The 18873-nt window shown below is 37.3% G+C and overlaps 1 protein-coding gene across 4 annotated transcripts in view; it reads right to left on the bottom strand.

Annotated features, from left to right (window-relative positions):
* The window catches only part of cltc.L (clathrin, heavy chain (Hc) L homeolog), a 67902-nt gene that overhangs the window by 17231 nt on the left and 31798 nt on the right, over positions 1-18873 (bottom strand). For all 4 annotated transcript variants that reach the window (XM_041580989.1, XM_041580991.1, XM_041580990.1 and 1 more), the window contains 16 exon segments: positions 17276-17544; positions 16841-17002; positions 15664-15777; positions 14860-15033; positions 13827-14024; positions 12345-12545; positions 12044-12196; positions 11427-11549; positions 11190-11327; positions 9182-9346; positions 8703-8883; positions 6800-6963; positions 4471-4596; positions 3443-3585; positions 460-694; positions 86-208 (listed from right to left, as the gene is read on the bottom strand). In XM_041580989.1, the coding sequence (XP_041436923.1) occupies positions 86-208; positions 460-694; positions 3443-3585; positions 4471-4596; positions 6800-6963; positions 8703-8883; positions 9182-9346; positions 11190-11327; positions 11427-11549; positions 12044-12196; positions 12345-12545; positions 13827-14024; positions 14860-15033; positions 15664-15777; positions 16841-17002; positions 17276-17544 (2669 nt within the window).

The following is an 18873-nucleotide window of genomic DNA, read 5'->3' as shown; positions in this document are numbered from 1 at the left end:
TGAACATTAAAAAAGTGTCAGTGGGCAGAATTTAAAGAAACTGAAGGCCAACAAATAGATGTATATGAATGGTGGGGAAACTTACCTGATCAATTAGAGGTCTCCTATATGGGTTGCTTTCTAGCAAGACACTGGCCCACAATTCTGGATCCTTACGACGTACAAGGTAACGGGAAAGGCTTTTGAAAAGAGAATTTTCATTGCAAACCTACACGAGGAATAAAATAGAATATCTGATACAAGTAAAACCAAACAAGCAGCTGCAAGTTAAAGCCTTGTTAAAACAGACAATTTTGGGGGGTTTCATATGTACGCAAATATATCACCCCTTAAAAGCAAAAGTGTCTAAGATGTCTACGTATACTTGGTGAAGTTTAGTATAATTAACAGTAATTGGATGTGGCCAAAACAGACCAGGAGTATTGCTTAAAACAAACAAACACAATTTAAAACACATACGTTTATTAGTTCCAGATCACACTGTCCTCGTTCATATGCAACACATGCAAGATGGGGGTCCCTTTTTTCACAATACTTTCCAACAACGCGGCTATCGTAGTATGGGTTCTCTCGTAGGAATCGTTCAGGATTATTGTTGCTATCTATGTAGATTTTAGCCAAAGCATTATGAGTGGCAGGCTCTTCACAACCCTCATGAATTCGAGATTCTAGCCATGGCAAAAGCAGTTTCAACCTAAGAAACAATAGAAACCACAATTAAGTAATTACAGCAAATGAAAAAAACGTGAATTGAAGTTTAAATTATAAAAAACTCTTTTGGCTGTTATAAGAGTTATAAAACCATGGACTTTAAATTTATTGTAATAAATGGGAGCAAACAGGTATCTCACAGAGATCCAGTAGGATCAGAAGAGTAAATACCTTTTCTTTACTTGGTAGATGGGATATCTCTAGCCTGGGGAAGTATTTAAGGTAACTGAAGTCAATTTAGGTCGCACTCACTTGTCTGCAACTTTGTTCACGGGTGCACCTTTCCCACGTGTCCTTCCACACGTATGCGACATTTGTTAGGAATTCAAATGGGCAGCACTCAGATTAAAAGAAAGCCTTTATTTTTCACATGCAGGGCAACAGCAGAGCAACGTTTCGAGCCACCTGGCTCTTTATCAAGCTTTATCGAAACGTTGCTGAAACTTTTAGTATGTTGTAGAACGACCAATTCTAAGCAACTTTTCAATAGGTTTTCATTATTTATTTATTTATTTTTTATAGTTTTATAATTATTTGCCTTTTGCTTCTGAGACTTCATGGCATCACTGACCCATGTAAAAAGCAAATGCTCTGTAAGGCTACAAATGCATTGTTGTTGCTAATTTCTATTTCTCATCTTTCTAGCATGGTCCTCTCCTATTCATATTGCAGTCTCTTATACAAATCAATGCATGGTTGCTAGGATAATTTGAACCCTAGCTACCAGATTGCTTAAAATGCAAACTGAAGAGCTGCTGAATAAAAAGCTAAATAACTCAAAAACCTTAAATAATGAAAACCAATTGCAAATTGTCTCAGGATATAACTCTACATCATTCTAAAAGTTAAATCAAAGGTGAACAACACCTTTAAACGAATTGTTTAGTATAAAAATAAAAACTGGTAAATAGATAGGTTGTGCAAAATAAAAAAATGTTTCTAATATAGTTAAGTAGCCAAAATTGTAATATATGAAGGCTTGAGTGACTGCATGTCTAGAACACTACTTCCTGCTTTGCAGCTCTCGGTTTCCACTGATCAATGACGTGAGTTAGGGGGGGGGGCATAACTGTTGCTTTTGAATCTGAGCTGCATGCTATGAATCAATTTCAAACTCACTGAACAGTTATGTCCCATGTGGGCCCCCTTCAAGTCGCTGACAGTTATAACTCAGAGAGTTAAAGAGCTGAAAAGCAGGAAGCAATGGTCTGGCTATTATGTTAAACATCCACTCACTGCTGTCGTTATACATTAGATTTTTGCTAACTAACTGTATTAGAAACATTTTTAATTTTGCACAGTCTATTTATTTACCTAGTTTTTAATTTTACACTGAACTGCTCCTTTAAGTTTCAATTACATATGTAATTACAGAGTCACTGCACACTGCAGAGGCAGCTGGTGCAAAGGGGAGTGTTTAATGTTACTGTTATGTCCCTTTAATGCTTTATGAGTAAATGGGTCTGCCAAAATGGGACTGGGAAAGGGTGTCAGGTGAATGAGACATTTAAATTTACAAGCAAGCAATTCAGGAAATATCGCATGTATTACAACAATGCTAACATGACTGTTCTATCACTAAATGTATTTTTTTTCCCAAACAGATTTTATTTTTTTTAAAGGTTTTTATTTTGCATTTTAAACATACAACAATAAACAATACAATACGATTGTCATGGTTAATTCCTTAATCATTTCAATTTCAGTATCATGTGTATCTATTCGGTTTCGCATCCATTTAAATATTGACCTCTTTTTGGTCATACTCTCGGGCCCTTACCTAGTTCTCCCTGCTAGGAAAAAAAAAAAAAAAGGAGCACTTTCTCAATATTTAGCTATTATTGGCTTAGCATGTCGTGAGGTAATAACTGCTCTGTTGCATCCAACCAGCCCTGCCACTTCATATTTTTGGGGGCACCCTCTTGCCGCATAGGTAAGTTGTATCAGCGGGAGTGTTATCTTTATTGGGTTAAGCCAGCCTTGGAGTGTCGGGGGCTGGGGGGACATCCAATTCAGGAGAACACATTTACTTGAATAGAACAGTAGAGTATGGTATATAATTCTCATTGCTGCACTTGGTGTGACCTCATCTATTATACCTAGAAGACATACCTTGGTAGTCAGTATTTTGGAGAGTGTTGTTGATCCTGAGGCCTGAGAATTGACCAAACCGGTCCACTATTTGCAGGACCGCCTGTAGGGAGTCACCCGGGTTGTCCAGGTATAATAGTATGTCATCTGCGTAAAGGGATATGCTTTCCTCCAATCTCCCCAGGAGGAGCCCTGTGATATTTTTGGCCTGACAGATCAGATTTGCCAGGGGCTCTATCGCTATGGCAAAGAGAAGAGGTGATAGGGGGCACCCTTGCCAAGTGCCTCTGTACAGGTTGAAAGTTGATGATAAGTAGCCATTGGATCTTACTCTTGTTGTTGGTTGCTGATATAGTAGCCTTACCCATTGGATAAATTGGTCCCCCAGACCAAATTTTTTCAATATCCCCCAAAGGTATACCCATTCCACAGAATCAAAGGCCTTAGCCGCATCTAGGGACACTATGATACGTGATCCTTGATCCCAAACAGATTTTAGTGAAACAATGGAGACTCTCTCATTGTGTCTTGTTTGTGAACATTAAATCCCAGAATTATGTGACAAGTTTCTGAAATAATTGTTGTACAGCAAAATGTATGAGGAAAGTATTAGACATAAAAGATAATAAGAAATCTATACCTGTTTCTTTTCTCAACTTCAGCAACAAGCTCATCTGTAGAGAACTGTCCCCGCACAACAAGGATAAGACTCTTAATGACATCTTCTGAACAATCCACATCAAGCAGGCCTCCAATAACTACTGGCAACCGACTTGGATTTACCTTGTAAAATAAAATATGTTCAGTTTTTTTTTTGGGGGGGGGGTTTACCACATTAGCTTTTATATAGGTACACCCTAGCACTGTAAAAAATAAGACACTTATGACACATATGGTAATGTAATAAAAAAGTTTCAAGGTTTTCACTCAGCGGAAAGCCCTTAGTGGACAACTAACACCAACAAATTATTTTAAAGTATTTAAAATATAATGTAATGTTGGCCTGCAGTGGTAAAACTGGTGTTTGCTTTATAAAGATTACTATAATTAAAAGGATTCTGTCATGATTTTTATGATGTTGTTTTTACTTCTAAATTAAACTGTATACACTGCAAATAATTCATTCTACCATATAAAATGTAATTGATGAACGAGGTGTGTAGGCTTTCAGAAAGAGCCAGCACTTTAGGATGGAACTGCTTTCTGGCAGGCTGTTGTTTCTCCAACTCAATGTAATTGAATGTGTCGCAGTGGGACCTGGATTTTACTATTGAGTGTTGTTCTTATATCTACCAGGCAGCTGTTATCTTGTGTTAGGGAGCTGCTATCTGGTTACCTTCTTATTGTTCTGTTGTTAGACTGCTGTGGGAAAGGGAGGGGTGATATCACTCCAACTTGCAGTAAAGCAGTAAAGAGTGACTGAAGTTTATCAGAGCACAAGTCACATGACTGGGGCAGCTGGGAAACTGACAATATGTCTAGCCCCATGTCAGATTTCAAAATGAAATTTAAAAAAATCTGTTTGCTCTTTTGAGAAATTGATTTCAGTACAGAATTCTGCTGGAGCAGCACTATTAACTGGTTCATTTTGAAAAAACATGTATATAAACTTCTGTTTTGAAGATATTAGCAGCAGCAGCAGAATGGCTTTGGTTTGTTAGCAATTACCTTTTGAACATAGATCTCAATGTATTTCTGTAGGTTGTTCCTGTACAGATACAGGACAAGGTCGTGAACAAAGTCAAAACGATCACATACAATTATCAGTGGCAGCTGGTCTGTGAGCTTGGCTTCCTGTAAAAAAAATATGCGGGCAAATGGTGTTAAAATAACAAAGAAAAAGGATTTAAACATTTTAAAAAGGCTTAAAAAGGACACAATACAAGGAACAAAATACAACTGAACTATTTTTTAAAAATAATAAAAATAAAGAATGCATCTGGCTATAAAATAAAATCTATAAAGTCACACAGAAGAAGCTCAGAATACTTCTAATATAGATTATAAAACAGAGGATACATGGATGAAACAATATATCTTTGTAGTTTTAATGCAATCATTGTTGATGTAATATATTAAGTGGAATCTTTAGTGCTTAACTGTATCTAGATTCCAGACACTAATGATGATGAACTGAGGTTAGAATTTAGGGAGTGTGCTTTTTCTTACACATGCAAATTTAGGGTATATGGAGTTTTCAAGGAGCGGCAGTTAAAATGGTGCAACCACCACACCCATGTAAGAATTGTGCCATTGAGTCTAACCCGTTACAAAGTGATGACAGACTAAATCATTCCTACATTATACAATATAGACATCAAGCATGGATGGGGTAATTGTTACATATATCGGACAGTTCTGCTTGCTACAAGCGCACTAGATTACTATTATCCTTAAAATCTTATTTTCTACTAAACGTTGAAAGGGTAAGTCAACCCTAAAATAAACATTTGTTTAATAAAAGAAAACATAATTGTAAGCAACTTTCCAATCTACATTTTTGGTGCTTTTAAAGTTTTTTGTAAAAACAACTGCGACTGAAAAGACATTTGCTTAATGTTGCAAAAGTCTTCGTTCCCCAGCAGAGACAGATCTGTTAATCAGCTGCCTTGTCTTACATTGTATCAATAGTCTGAGACATCAGGGCAGAGAATAGAAAGGGACAAACACTGCTTTTAATAGTAATACATACACAAATTACTTTGTTACTGTAATGAATGTTTATTGTAAAGCTGCCATGAATTAGGTTTTCTTTTATTATGCAAAAAAATATACATGTACATATTTATCGTGAAGATAGGGAGATATTGGGGAAGCCTACACAAAATTTACCTTGTACATGTCCTGCTCATTCCAAAGACAAAAGGAAAAGCACAAAAAATAACTCCCATCAGGAAACTGTACATATATATTTCTATACATCTATATGTAGAATTCTAAATACAACACATTCGAACTTGACATTATAGAATGTATGCGTCATATGCACTCGTTAAAGTGATCCAAAACCATATAAAAGCTTAAGGCTAAAGGCAATGTTATTAAAGGCTATTTAATTATTCTTACATTTTGCACTGGGGGTTGAATATCACTTAAAATACAAATTATTTTCTAGGTTTACTTGGATAAAATGTGCCAATGGACTAGGAATGTGGTCAGTGGGGCAATGTGCCACACAGAGAAAATAAAGTGGCTTGCATGTTGTTAATAAGAAACTTATTCATCTCATGCCCTGGCTAGGAATGTGAAGGGGGGGGGGGGGGGGGGGGGGGGTGTGTGTGTGTGTGTGTGTGTGTGTGTGTGTGTGTGTGTGTGTGTGTGTGTGTGTGTGTGTGTGTGTGTGTGTGTGTGTGTGTGTGTGTGTGTGTGTGTGTGTGTGTGTGTGTGTGTGTGTGTGTGTGTGTGTGTGTGTGTGTGTGTGTGTGTGTGTGTGTGTGTGTGTGTGTGTGTGTGTGTGTGTGTGTGTGTGTGTACAGGACTTTACAGAAGTAAAAACATAGCTTATATCACACTGTATTAAAATACATTATACTCAAATGTTTAAATGTTGGAGTTAGAGATAAATATTTATATGCACCAATGTTCAAACAGTACTAGTGTCCCAGAAATGAAAAATATTAATGAGCAAAACCTCTGACAGAGTACCAAAAACCTACTGCTAAATCAGGAATCCACTGTCAACTGTGTCGGACTGGGACACCAGGGGCCCACCAAAAAACCCTAGACCAGGGGCCCACTCTCAGTACTATTATTCTTCCTCTCCTCACTCAACCTCTCTAGTCTCTTTTCTTTACATATTATAATACTATAATCTATTTTTCCATCTATTTAGCCTCTTTGTTGTCAATGAAATAGGGAATGGCCATGAAATATGCCAAATGTTTAGTATCATGAGGGCTCAATGACACCTGGGCCTACCGGGAGTTTTCCTGGTATCCCGATGGGCCAGTCCGACACGGACTGTCAATGGGGAAAAAAAAAAAAAAAAAAAGATTACCTTAAGGAAGTTTTTCACTCGCTCAGGATCATAACAGTTACTCTCTCTGCTTATTCTTTCAACTTCTTTAATTTGACCGGTTTTGCAAGCTGCCTGGATATATTTAAAATGCACATCGGGATCCTGGCTAAAGTTGACAATAGAGCCCAAGAAATAAAACAGCCCTAAAAAACAGAAAATATAATATTAATATGCTTTGGTCAATTACAACAAGAACAGAATTATATTGAGAAATATGACTTAACAGCAGCAGGGCTCATTTCAGCTGCTGGACAGATTTTTTCATTCTACATTCTTTCTGCATCCGAGAGTACAGCTAGCTGGACACAGACATATACAATCACAGTAAAAGAACTTTTACATTACACATGCCCACTTTTTCTTCTACAGATCAAACCAATAATTCTACATTTGGCCATCTACATTTTTGTCATACTGTAAATACTGCAAAGCCTAGCAATTCACTTCTGGTTTAGCTCAAAGAACTTAAAATGCTATATGTACTTAAAGGAGAACTCAACCTGTTCTGAAAAAAAACAGTTCTCCCCCCCACCCACCCCAGGTAGTCCTCCCTCCCTCCTCTCCCCAGGCTAACTACCCCCCCCCCCCAGGGAGATGCCCCATACTCCATAATTACCCCTCGGCACAGATTCTTCCAGCGAAGCTCCACGCGTCCATCTTCCTGCTCCTCTGTAAGCTTACTGAGAGATTGGTATTTCTGTGCATCCGCAGTTGGCGCAGTTTGCGCATAATTACACAGAAATTGCAGAATTTGCAGTCAACTTACTGAGGACACAGAAGATGGACGCGTGGAACTTTGCTGGAAAAATCTTCGGCGAGGGGTAAGTATGGAGCATCTCCCGGGGGGGGTAATTAGCTTGGGTGGAGGAGGTCTACCTTGGGTGGGGGGTACAGGTTTTTTTCAGAACAGGTTGATTTCTCCTTTAAGAGTGATAAGATGTTAATACTGCTCTGCCACAGCTCAGTTTACCCACTTCTTAAAGCTGCACAATAAGAGGGTTATTTACTAAAACACAAATCTATCTCATCTTTTTATTAAACCAAGCTTGACAAAACTCCCATTCATGACTTTATCTTATTTATCAATAAAATAACTCAAAATAGTCAGGTCAGGAAAAAACTTGATAAAATTGAGTGAAATTGTAAAATGTATTCAGAACTGACACATGAATTGATCTATTTTTTCAGGCTATCGGCTGGAAACCTCAAATTTTTCAGATTATTAGATGAAACCCAGCTCAGATCACGGTATCTACTCAGCCCTTGAGTTCTACATGAACTCAACAAGTTTGAGATGGTGGATTTTCAGATCTGGACTTTCAAGATATAATAAACCTTGTAAAATTTGAGTGTTTGCCCAAAAAACCTCGACCAGAAAAAAATTGAAGTTTAGTAAATAATCCCATAAATGTGGTACTACATTATAGGCAATAAGTCAACAATATAAAAAGGAACCATGTGGTACTGTGTAAAAACTGAAACAAGTATCCCTATGCTTCTAGGTTACCGTGCATTTGAATAAAGTGGGAACAGCATCGAGTTTTATATGCCTTAGAAGTTAATACCATAAAGATTCAAAAAAACACATTTTACAGTAAGCCTGCAGACACAGCTGATGCCTACATAAACCTTGTGAAAAATCAAAGCAAAGAGAATGCAGAAATACTTTTATTTTGCAAATGTACTTTTTCAAGAAAACATATAGTCATTCTAAATATTACAGAAGATGTAATATTTGTATTGATAAATATATGGGGCCCAGAAGTTACTGGGCCCCAGAAGATACTAAGCCTATAGCATAATAATTAACTCCACTACCCCCCTCCCACCTCTGAATAATTTGTTGACACCAAAGATTTCCCGTGAATAATGGATAGCTTACCTTCAAAGCTCTTGAAAGATTCAAAAAGTTCAATGAGTGACAGAGTGGAAAGCTGCTCATGGTATTTGGAAGCGACCTGGACACAAATCTGCAAATTTTGCCGAATGTTTGCAGAAAGCATGGCACGCAAGCATTCGAGAGAATCTTCAACAGACAAGGAGCCAAAATAATTCACCAGCCACTGTAAAAAGCACAGAAAACCTCATTAACTGTGAGTCAGTCTGGTTTTAGATGTTTATGTTCAAAAATGAACCAAATTTCAACTTGAAGGCATTAATCATCTTTCACAAACTGGAAAATTTGGTAACCCTAACAAATTTCTGGTTAATTATTTTATTGTTGTGCTGTTCAGTATACCTACTTAAATCCTTTGTTTAGTAACGGCCTTGTAATGACTGATTAAAATATGCTTCTTCCTGACTAGCTACAGTGAAGCATACAAAAAAAATAAATAAAAAGGTTATACATTTAGCAATTACCTCAGGATTCAAAAGATGTGTGTGGACAACTGCCCTTTTTATGTCATACAGATCTGTGAAGTGTTCCAAGGCTCTCTGAAGAAGGCCTGCTTTCTCACAAAGCTGTGCAATGTGAGCACGGTCGTAATGTGTAAACATCTGGTTGCCCAAAATCGCATCAGCCACCTAGAATATACGAAATGGAAAGCATGGTTTTAGTGTTGTCACAGTCCTCTATATTAGTTGTTTACTGACTGAAGTTGGCCACTCAAAGTTGGCATTAACCAAGACTCCCAATTAGGACTTTTTCGTTTCTATCGAGTCAAAATACCATTTATATGTGCCTGAGAAAGTTTTCTCCAGGATTTCATACAAAGCAAAACTCTGTTGGCCCGTGAGTAACACTGGCACATGAAAGTGTACTTCTGTTGTGATACATTCACTTAAAATCAGATTTTGTGTTTAAGCTCCCTTGATTTACAGTTTAGTAATACCCCGCATCGGTTAAAGTGACTCTAAATATGAGGAGCACGGTTAAACGTAATGTGACACAATGCATGACCCAGCGGCAGCAGTATTTTAAGACATCCGTCTTTTACCTAGGTAGAAACAAATGTGAAGCAGGCAGTCAGTGATTGCCTTCACTGCCAACAATTTTTTTTTCTTTTTAAAGGACATGTAAACCCTCCCCACAAAAATGTAATCAGTGAACAGCCTCTTTGAAATATTTAGATACCTGCCACTCCGGTTGTTAAAAGGTTAACAGTAAGGCTGCAGCATCCCCATAATCACTTAGAAATCCTTCTCCATCTCTAACCCACTCTGCCCTCTCTGTCAGGAATTTACTTTGGATGTTGGTTAATGAGCATGCTCAGTTCTTCTCAGCTCAGATTACTAAAGACTCCCTCCAGTCTAACAGCCAATGAAGAGATGGCATTGCTGGAACCCATAGAAACTCTAGCTGTCTGATCCTATTTTTTTCTCCTAACCTCTCCTGAGCTCAGCTTAACCATTACAGTGCTCAACCCCAGCAAAACTTTTTATGAAAGTATGCTGTGCCTGTGTAACATGCATTCTGCATTGCATGAACTTTACAGCATACATGTCCTGTTTGCATGTCAATGTTACTAATGATGTGTCAGAGGGAAAATGGCCGCCGGGTGTTTTAGGAAAATGTGATGGCGCTGACAAATGGAGGGGGTATATGCTGTACAAATGAAGTGGCTTGGGTGGGGAAGATATGCCCAACTTATATACATGGTAGGAAAATGTAGGCTTTACATGTCCTTTAAAGATACAGCGAGTACAGTGTTTCAAGACAGCAGCCCCAAAATATTATGACTAAAACAGTAGCCACAGACTCATGAATATGAATATACTGGGGAAAAGGGCCTAGCATTTTGTGACAGTGGCACATGACACAGTGGGTCCCACGATTTCCTACCTAGTGGACCCAGTATTTTTGATATATAGGCGCCATTTCATGGCACAATGACCCCAGTATATTACAGAGACCTCAGTATTGTGTACCCTAGGCAATATGAGTGTTTTATTAAGTTTTCTCTCTGGGTGGAGAATAAAATAAAACACCCAGTGTTTCAGCAGCACCGACAGACACGGCACTGGCGTGTCAGTATGCACACACAAGGCACACAGTTGAATATATTGTGGGCAAAATCTGTCCTATCTAAGCACCACATGACGTTGGCATAAAAGTAGCCCAGACATTTCATAACAGTAAACCCAGTATTACATGATAAAGAAGTCTGGAGAGCAGCCTGGAGAGTGGAAAACATAGCTGGTGAGAGGGTCTGAAAGCAGATGGGTGAATGAACACAGAGGAGATCAGAGTTCTGCGGAAACTGGCCACTGAGGTTTGAGTGTGTCAGTGAAAAATATATAAAGCAGGAATATTACAATCTTCTGTTGTATTATACACATAATTAGGCTTATTAACCTAAAATAAGGCAAGATCATTTTACAGTAATGGTTAGCATGAAAAATAAGATTATCACTTGGAGAGAGATACCTGAGGTGCATGCATCAGATTCATTTCAAGGAGACGGGTTTGCAAAGGACCTTCAGTTGGACGGTTGTTTTTTAGAGCATCCAATAAGAAAGCAGTGCATTGTTGGATAAGGTTGTATTCCATAAAGACATCCACAATCTAAGTAAAAAAGCAGACATATTATTATGTTATTACCTGTAAAACATATTCAAAAAAACAAAAAAATTAGTTACTTTAAGTCATTTAAATGTCATTTACCTGGGTGATATCCGCAAGAGGCTCCTCATCTTGGACCAACATTTGAGCGAACTGTTGGCCTTGGTCTGGATTGATTCGCATAACATTTCGCAGCAGGAAAATCCATTCAGGGGTATAGCCCACCTGCAACAGATTGAAATACAAGGTTTCATTTTATTGCCAATTAAGTTTTTGTAAGTAACACCTAGGTTAAGCATGGAGAGATGTACTCTACCAAAGCACACTGCAATTACAATTTAATTACAATTCAGCTTAAACAACATGCTGCACAACAACAATATTCAGCACTAGGCACTTATTAGTGAACTACATATGTCAGCATACCTTGAATTGTATACTTTGTAAGTCCCTCGGACAAAGGCATAGATAAACACTGTACACAAACTCAACCTAATATACAGTTACCATAAATATACTACATGCTAATTCACCTAAAGTAATTGTCAGTTTCTCTAGAGCTCTTATGGATTCTCTAGACCGCTAAGTAACAAAGCCCTAAGTAAATTTGTTTTTATACAATATTTGTTCCCATTTCCACAATGAATGTATTGTAAAACTGTATTACAAGTGTTGCATATGCAAGTAGTGATATATAAAGATATACGATAGGAACCCACCTTTTTTGCATACAGCACAATCTTCTGAACCTGTCCAGTCTCTGCAAAGCACTGAATTACTTTATTTGGAACATTAGCCCTCAGATAAACACTCAAGGCAAGTGTAGGGTCAACAGACTTTACGAGATCTCCCAATTCTTCCGAACACTCCAGCTATACATTAATCAAATTAGGATAGTTATTTTGCTATAAATACATATTTTTATTTTTTATCATGTATAAAAAGCCTTGGTTATTATGGCATACACAAAAACTGGGTACATTTACAGTTTTGGAAAAGTGAATGGAAAATGGAACTTACCTTGTCTTCCTTAAGCCATTTTTCCAACAGTTGTTTGCGACCTTGTTGCAACACAGGTCTGCAAAGCTCCAATGATTCAAACTTGTTCAGCTGGCCTTGGTCTAAAAGAATTCCAAAGTATTGCAGCAATGGGGAGGTCTGACCTGGTTGTGCAGGAACACTTTGGAAACGGCGGATCGTTTCCGGTGTACGCAGTATTCCCTATAAAAATGAAATAAATTTCAGAACACAAAAAAAATGTAATAGATACTGCAACTGCTAAGGGCCCATGACTAGAGGGGCCTGTATGGTCCTGACAGATGGACAATTTCAAATACAAAGAAAAGAACGTCACCTTTTGCTGTGGAGCAGCAAAGTTATGCTACTGACCATAGACAAGTTGTTTGTGTTTTTTTTTTGTTTTCGTTTTTTTTTTTGGAAGAACGTCATATTTTGCTGTGGGCCCAGCATCTTTTAAATATGCTACTGGCCACAAAAAAACCCAAATGCAATTCATCATTTACTGTAAGTATTTCTAAAAATATATTTTTTGCAATTTATTTTTCCTTGTGCAGTTTAATGATACATCTCTCTCTATGTAGATAGATTAAACCTAATCCAAAACCTCAAATAACCTTAGCTTCTAAGCTCCTCTGGGACAGGGATTGAAGTTAATGATTTATAATCTCTATAAGGGATGTATAAAATTGATGGTGCTATATAAATAAGAGAAAATACACCGATTTTGATTTCTGCCACTAGGTGAAGCATACAGCAGAGAAAATGTACCAAAAGTTCAAATTGTTCCAGAACTAACTGCAATCAACCTCTTCAGAATTCTCATCACTCCCCTCTAGCTAAACTACAGCAAATTACCTTCACTTTTAGGGTTGTGTCACGCATTATCGTTTTCTAACATTGTCAGAAAAAACAGTCTGCCTTCACATCCTTATTTAATTCAATAATGAAGTCACAAAATATGACCATCCTCCACCATTTACATCACTGCAGTGTACACAGCAACACATTTGCTTACATACACCAACAATCAGCTAGAGCTGCATGGCAGAGGTTTACGTAAACAAGAATGATGACTAGTTCACAAGGGCAACATTAAGGGTTCTTATACAGGCTTTTTTTGTGTGTTTAGAAATGCATGCAGGGTGCATAAAATTGTTTGTTGTCTTACATACACATGAGAGGCAATGCATGGCTGCCATTCAGAATATGTAATTCTCTATACACATAATGAATGCTACTGCAGGTTGCAATGCTTTGTGGCCTTTCCACATATCCAAGCCTGATCATGAAATCACTAAACCAAGCTTTATTGGTGCTTTTTTACTTTAAAAAGGGAGAGAGAGACTTGTAATAACTGAAATAAACCTGAATCAACTATAACAAAATTAAACACCAGGGATACTGAACAACAAGAGTTTAAAATATAACCAAGATTATTCAAAATGCATTCAGTTTACTATGCTACTAGGCAGCAGGCCATACCTTTGGGGCATTTGCAGCCACCTTTGCTGCTTCTGAATAATTTCCTTGTGCAAAGAGAGCATTGAATTTTCGAGCAAAAAGCTCCTCAGCTCCAGCAAGGTTGTTTCGTACAGCCATACGCAAAGCTAGGTCGGGGTTCTGCAGAACGTTTGTGATATATGGGATTATGTTCTCCTCTTCCACACACACAGAAAGAACCTGGAATTCAAACAAACGTTTATAAATAAACACTTTCCCCAAGTGTTTATCCTAAAAATATTAGAAATATGTAAATTTACCCAAATTTAATATATCAGAGAGGTGGCCCACCTTAAGATAATTTTTGACATGATATAGAATGGCTAATTCTAAGCAACTTTTCCCTTTTTTTTGTTATTGTTTTTTGATTATTTGACAACTTCTTCTTCTCTTTCCAGCTTTCAAATAAGAGTTACTGGCTCCATCTCAAAAACAAAAGCCCTGTAAATCTACACATTTATTGTTAGAGCTACTTTTTATTTACTCATCTTTCAATTCAAGCCATCTACTATTCATATTCCAGTCTCTTATTCAAACCAATGCAAGGTTGCTAGAGTAATTTGGACCCTAGCAACCAGATTGCTGAATCTGCCAACTGGAGAGCTGCTGCATAAAAATCTAAATAACTCAAAAACTACAAATAAAAACCAATTGCAAATTGTCTCAGAATATCACTCTTTATATCATACTCAAAGTTAATTCAAAGGTGAACAATCCCTTTAAGCATTCAAACATTGTTACTTTCTGCTGAGCAAACTCCAAATCCTATTGATTTCTATACTTTATATATACTTTATATGTATTTATTAAAAGGGAGGTAAAGCTCTAAAAAAAAGGATTGTAGCATTTTTGGATGCAAACAATCTTTAGCCAGATTTCAGCTCTTCCAAGTATCGTGCTTATTAACCAATGCTATAAGTGTGAAACCTCTGTAGCCAATAGGCGATTAAATCTTTTATGCCCACATAGAGCTAGTGTGGCTGTATGTGGGCATATTCAATTACACAGGTCTTACCTGTCCTTTTCTGTTAACTCCGATGATTCCAGCTGTGGCTTCATGAGGGGCAGTAACAAAGATGGTTTCCCCACTTATACGATTCATATAAATGCAGGTGCCAGTTTCTAGGTCATAAAGGTGAATGTAGCCATATTTTGTAATCAGAAAAACAACATCGTGCTTACTGCTAATCTGTAAGGAAATAACATTTTAATATTAATTCAAATACATATCTGCACACATGCCAAATCAAAACAATGCTGCCCTGGTAAACACTAATAGTTATTACAAATAAAAAAAATACTGAAAGAAAAAAACCAAATAAAATTAAGCACAGTGTAAGGAAAGAAAGGAAATAACACGCATAAACAAATTCATGTAATAAAAGTTATAGGGGACATCTACCCAAAATTATTTACATAATGAAATAAACTGTAATTCTATGTAATTCTATGCAACGATCCAACATACTTTAATTAAAATGCTAATGTCAAAAATGGCATTTTCAAGCTGAAATCCATCCCATGCATGTAGTAACAGGGAGATAATGCAAATGTAAAAAACAAAACAAAATGCCACGTGACATTAACCTAAGGTCATAGATATAACTTTCTTGAATGGAAACCACCCGGATCCACAAGCTATCAATCATATTCGGTATCTGGACAAATTTGAAATGCTGTATATAAGTATAAGTGGCTTTTTTATAAGTGCTTCTCATTCAGTCCTGTTTTGCTAAAAAAATTAAAAAAGGCATTTGGGTGGGGTGAAAAAATAACCAAATTCTAGTTCATTATATTTCACAATTACAGTAAATCATACCTGCATGGCTACAGGAAAATCATTCTGAGCTTCTGGAGGAAAGAAGACATCAACAGCTTTCTTTGGAAATGGCTGGTTGCCTGTAGGTGGTGTACCAACTTCTATAATATGGAGCTAAAAAATACAATATATATGATTAACTTATTCACACGATTACCCACCATTCTGCACACAAAACAGCATAATGACTGTTATTATCAGATGTTGACACCCTTGTGAATGTGCATCCCAAATCACCTATTGTATTTTCTCCGGCCAGAATAAAAACCTATGCTGGGGACAGTGGCCGTAAGGCTACTAGTAAGGTCCAAACTAAGACTTGTTTTTTTTTTTCCTCACAAAAACCTAACCCACAACAGACCAAGAAGTAACATGAAGTGGATAAGTTTGCCATGTTTGAAAATTACTCTCTCTACAGGCCTCATCAAGAGATTTATTAAGAGAGTTACTTATGTGTGCTGTATGAACAGATGTCCAAACATGGCCTTCCAGGTGTTGTTGAACTAAAATTTGATTAAATGTGACCTATTATTGATATAGACATGCAACCACTTCAGTGGGTGTTTAATATTTTTTGCATTCTGCAGGCAAGTTAACCATAGTTAGCCAGTTAGAGCAGGTGCAGTCTGTTGAGAAAAGCAGAAATAAAATAGCTGAACCAAGCACTTTTAGCTATCTCCTGGAACTACTGCAGATGAAGACTTAAAAGTTTGACTGCTTACGCATTTTGTAAATACAGACAGTAACCGGGTTACGTACGAGATAGGTTTGTTCTTAAAATGAATTTGTATGTAAGTTGAAACATATACATGTACTTATTAAATGCAACAAGTCAGATGTTTGTCTTAACATTTTAATATTTATTTTTATCTTTCTGTTCTCTGCAGTAGACAACACACACCAGAGGGGATTGGGGCAGGTGTTTTTTTAAAACTAAATGCGAATAATGGACAAGCAAACCACAGTACATTACTCTAATAGCCTCTGTTTGTAAGAATGAGTTGTAAGTAAGTTGGGTGTATGTAACGCAAGGGACTCCCTGTATAATATTAGTGTTCACTCTTTAATGTTTCCTTATTTGTAAGATCTATACAGCCAGATAGCACAACGCATAGCGATAATTCTGGTTGAAAACAAAAAATATCATTAAAAACAAACTCCATTGGTCAGTACATACCTTACCCCCAGCTTGACCCCTTACAGCAAAGCAGAAGAGGGTTGATTCTTCAGCATTTCCTTCCATCTTGAACTGTGCAAAGCTGGCAGCATGTCCTTCAATGGGCTGAGACACTTTCCTGTCTACAGAGTAAAGCTGCATGGCTCCCACAACCCGGTTTTGCTAAATAAAATGAAAATTAGGTTGTTTATTAAAGGGCAACTATGAAATAAATAATTTTGACGAGTGACAATTTTTTTAAAAAAAGTTTTGGTGCAGTTCCGTGAAAACATTCGTAGTTGGCGAAGTGCACAAATTTGCCGCAAATCCATGCCTGACGAATAAATTCGCCCATCATTAATGGTGACATTAAAGCCCATTTAGAAAAGGGTACAGCTATATAGTGTTGCAATAAATATAATAAACAAGAACGTTCACACCAAATTTGTCAGCTACCTGGGCAGATATTCCAGTGAGAAGCAGCCACTTTTGCTTTGCATCTGTTCGATAATTAATGATCTGGCACCCTGCCAGGCTTGAATGTCGGTCAAACACCTTTACTGGCTGAGATTCCCCCTCCATACTCCAATGATAGACTGCATTGTCAGTCACTAAAGCGACAGTGTTCAAGGAGATCCATTTCCAGAATGAGACATCATCGGTCATGGTGTGGGCCTTCATCTTGCTTTTCATTTCAATGTTAAAAATTTGGAGTGTTTTTCCAGCTGTAAACCATTAAAAATCCAGTTAATTTTGAAATCCTTACCATTCAAAACAATTAAATGTTTAAAAAGTAAAGGTGAAGAAGCTGTAAACAAAACTGTTGACAGTTTTGTCATGCGTTTTGTGGCTTCCATTCATAAACGCATAGCATACAAAGAAAATTATATATATGTGTGATTAGTGGTATATTTTCAAACACAAATGTCTCGGCAAATAAGACTTGCATGTGATGGGAAAGGAGGAAAATGTAGAATATCTTTTTCGGTTTCCACAAGCATTAATCAATTGGAATTGGATTAAAAGTATGGGAAACGCTGCTCTTTTAACCTGTGAGCCAAGTCCCAGCTTTAAAGGGATTCTGTCATAATTTTTATGATGAAGTTTTTATTTCTAAATTAGAATCCTCACACTGCAAATAATTCACTCTACAATATAAAATTTAATTCCTGAACCAGCAAGTTATGGTGTGTAGGCAGCCACCTCAGGTCATTTTGCCTAGTCATGTGCTTCCAGAAAGAGCCAGCGCTTTAGGATGGAACTGCTTTCTGGAAGGCTGTTGTTTCTCCAATGTAATTGAATGTGTCGCAGTGGTACCTGGATTTTACGATTGAGTACTGTTCTCAGATCTACCAGGCAGCTGTTATCTTGTGTTAGGGAGCTGCTATCTGGTTAACTTCCAATTGTTCTGTTGTTAGGCTGCTGGGGGGGGGGAAGGGAGGGAGGTGATATCACTCCAACTTGCAGTACAGCAGTAAAGAATGACTGCAGTTTTTCAGAGCACAAGTCACATGACTGGGGGCAGCTGGAAAACTCACAATATGTCTAGCCCCATGTCAGATTTAAAAATTAAATATATAAAAAATCTATTTGCTCTTTTGAGAAATGGATTTCAGTGCAGAATATTGCTGGAACAGCACTATTAACTGATGTCTATTGGGAAAAAAACATTTTTTTTGCCCATGACAGTATCCCTTTAATTTAGGACTAGGATGCACTTCCTAGTACAATGCAGTAAAACAAGTGCAGGTGTGGGATTTGATATGTATGTATCTTGAGAAATCCCAAATATTTTAATATTGCTTCACACTACTATTACTTCTGTACTTTTTTGTTTCCCTAATGGGAAGTCTGTTTTGAATACATCTATTCTTGGTTAAACCAAGGACAGATTTTCCCTACAACTTTTCCCACAATAGCTTTAGTGATGACTGCATTTTAAAGCACACAAGCCAAAAAGCTGTAAAAGACTGCTGCACAGCAAACTCCGAAGGCGTACGTCATCCAAATCAATGGAACAGATCCTATGCATAGTGTTACTCAAACAATCAAAA

This window comes from Xenopus laevis, chromosome 2L (genome assembly GCF_017654675.1).
Source record: "Xenopus laevis strain J_2021 chromosome 2L, Xenopus_laevis_v10.1, whole genome shotgun sequence".
Classification (NCBI taxonomy): Eukaryota; Metazoa; Chordata; class Amphibia; order Anura; family Pipidae; genus Xenopus; species Xenopus laevis.
The sequence above is the reverse complement of the archived record's forward strand: the minus strand, read 5'-3'. Positions and strand labels throughout refer to the sequence as shown.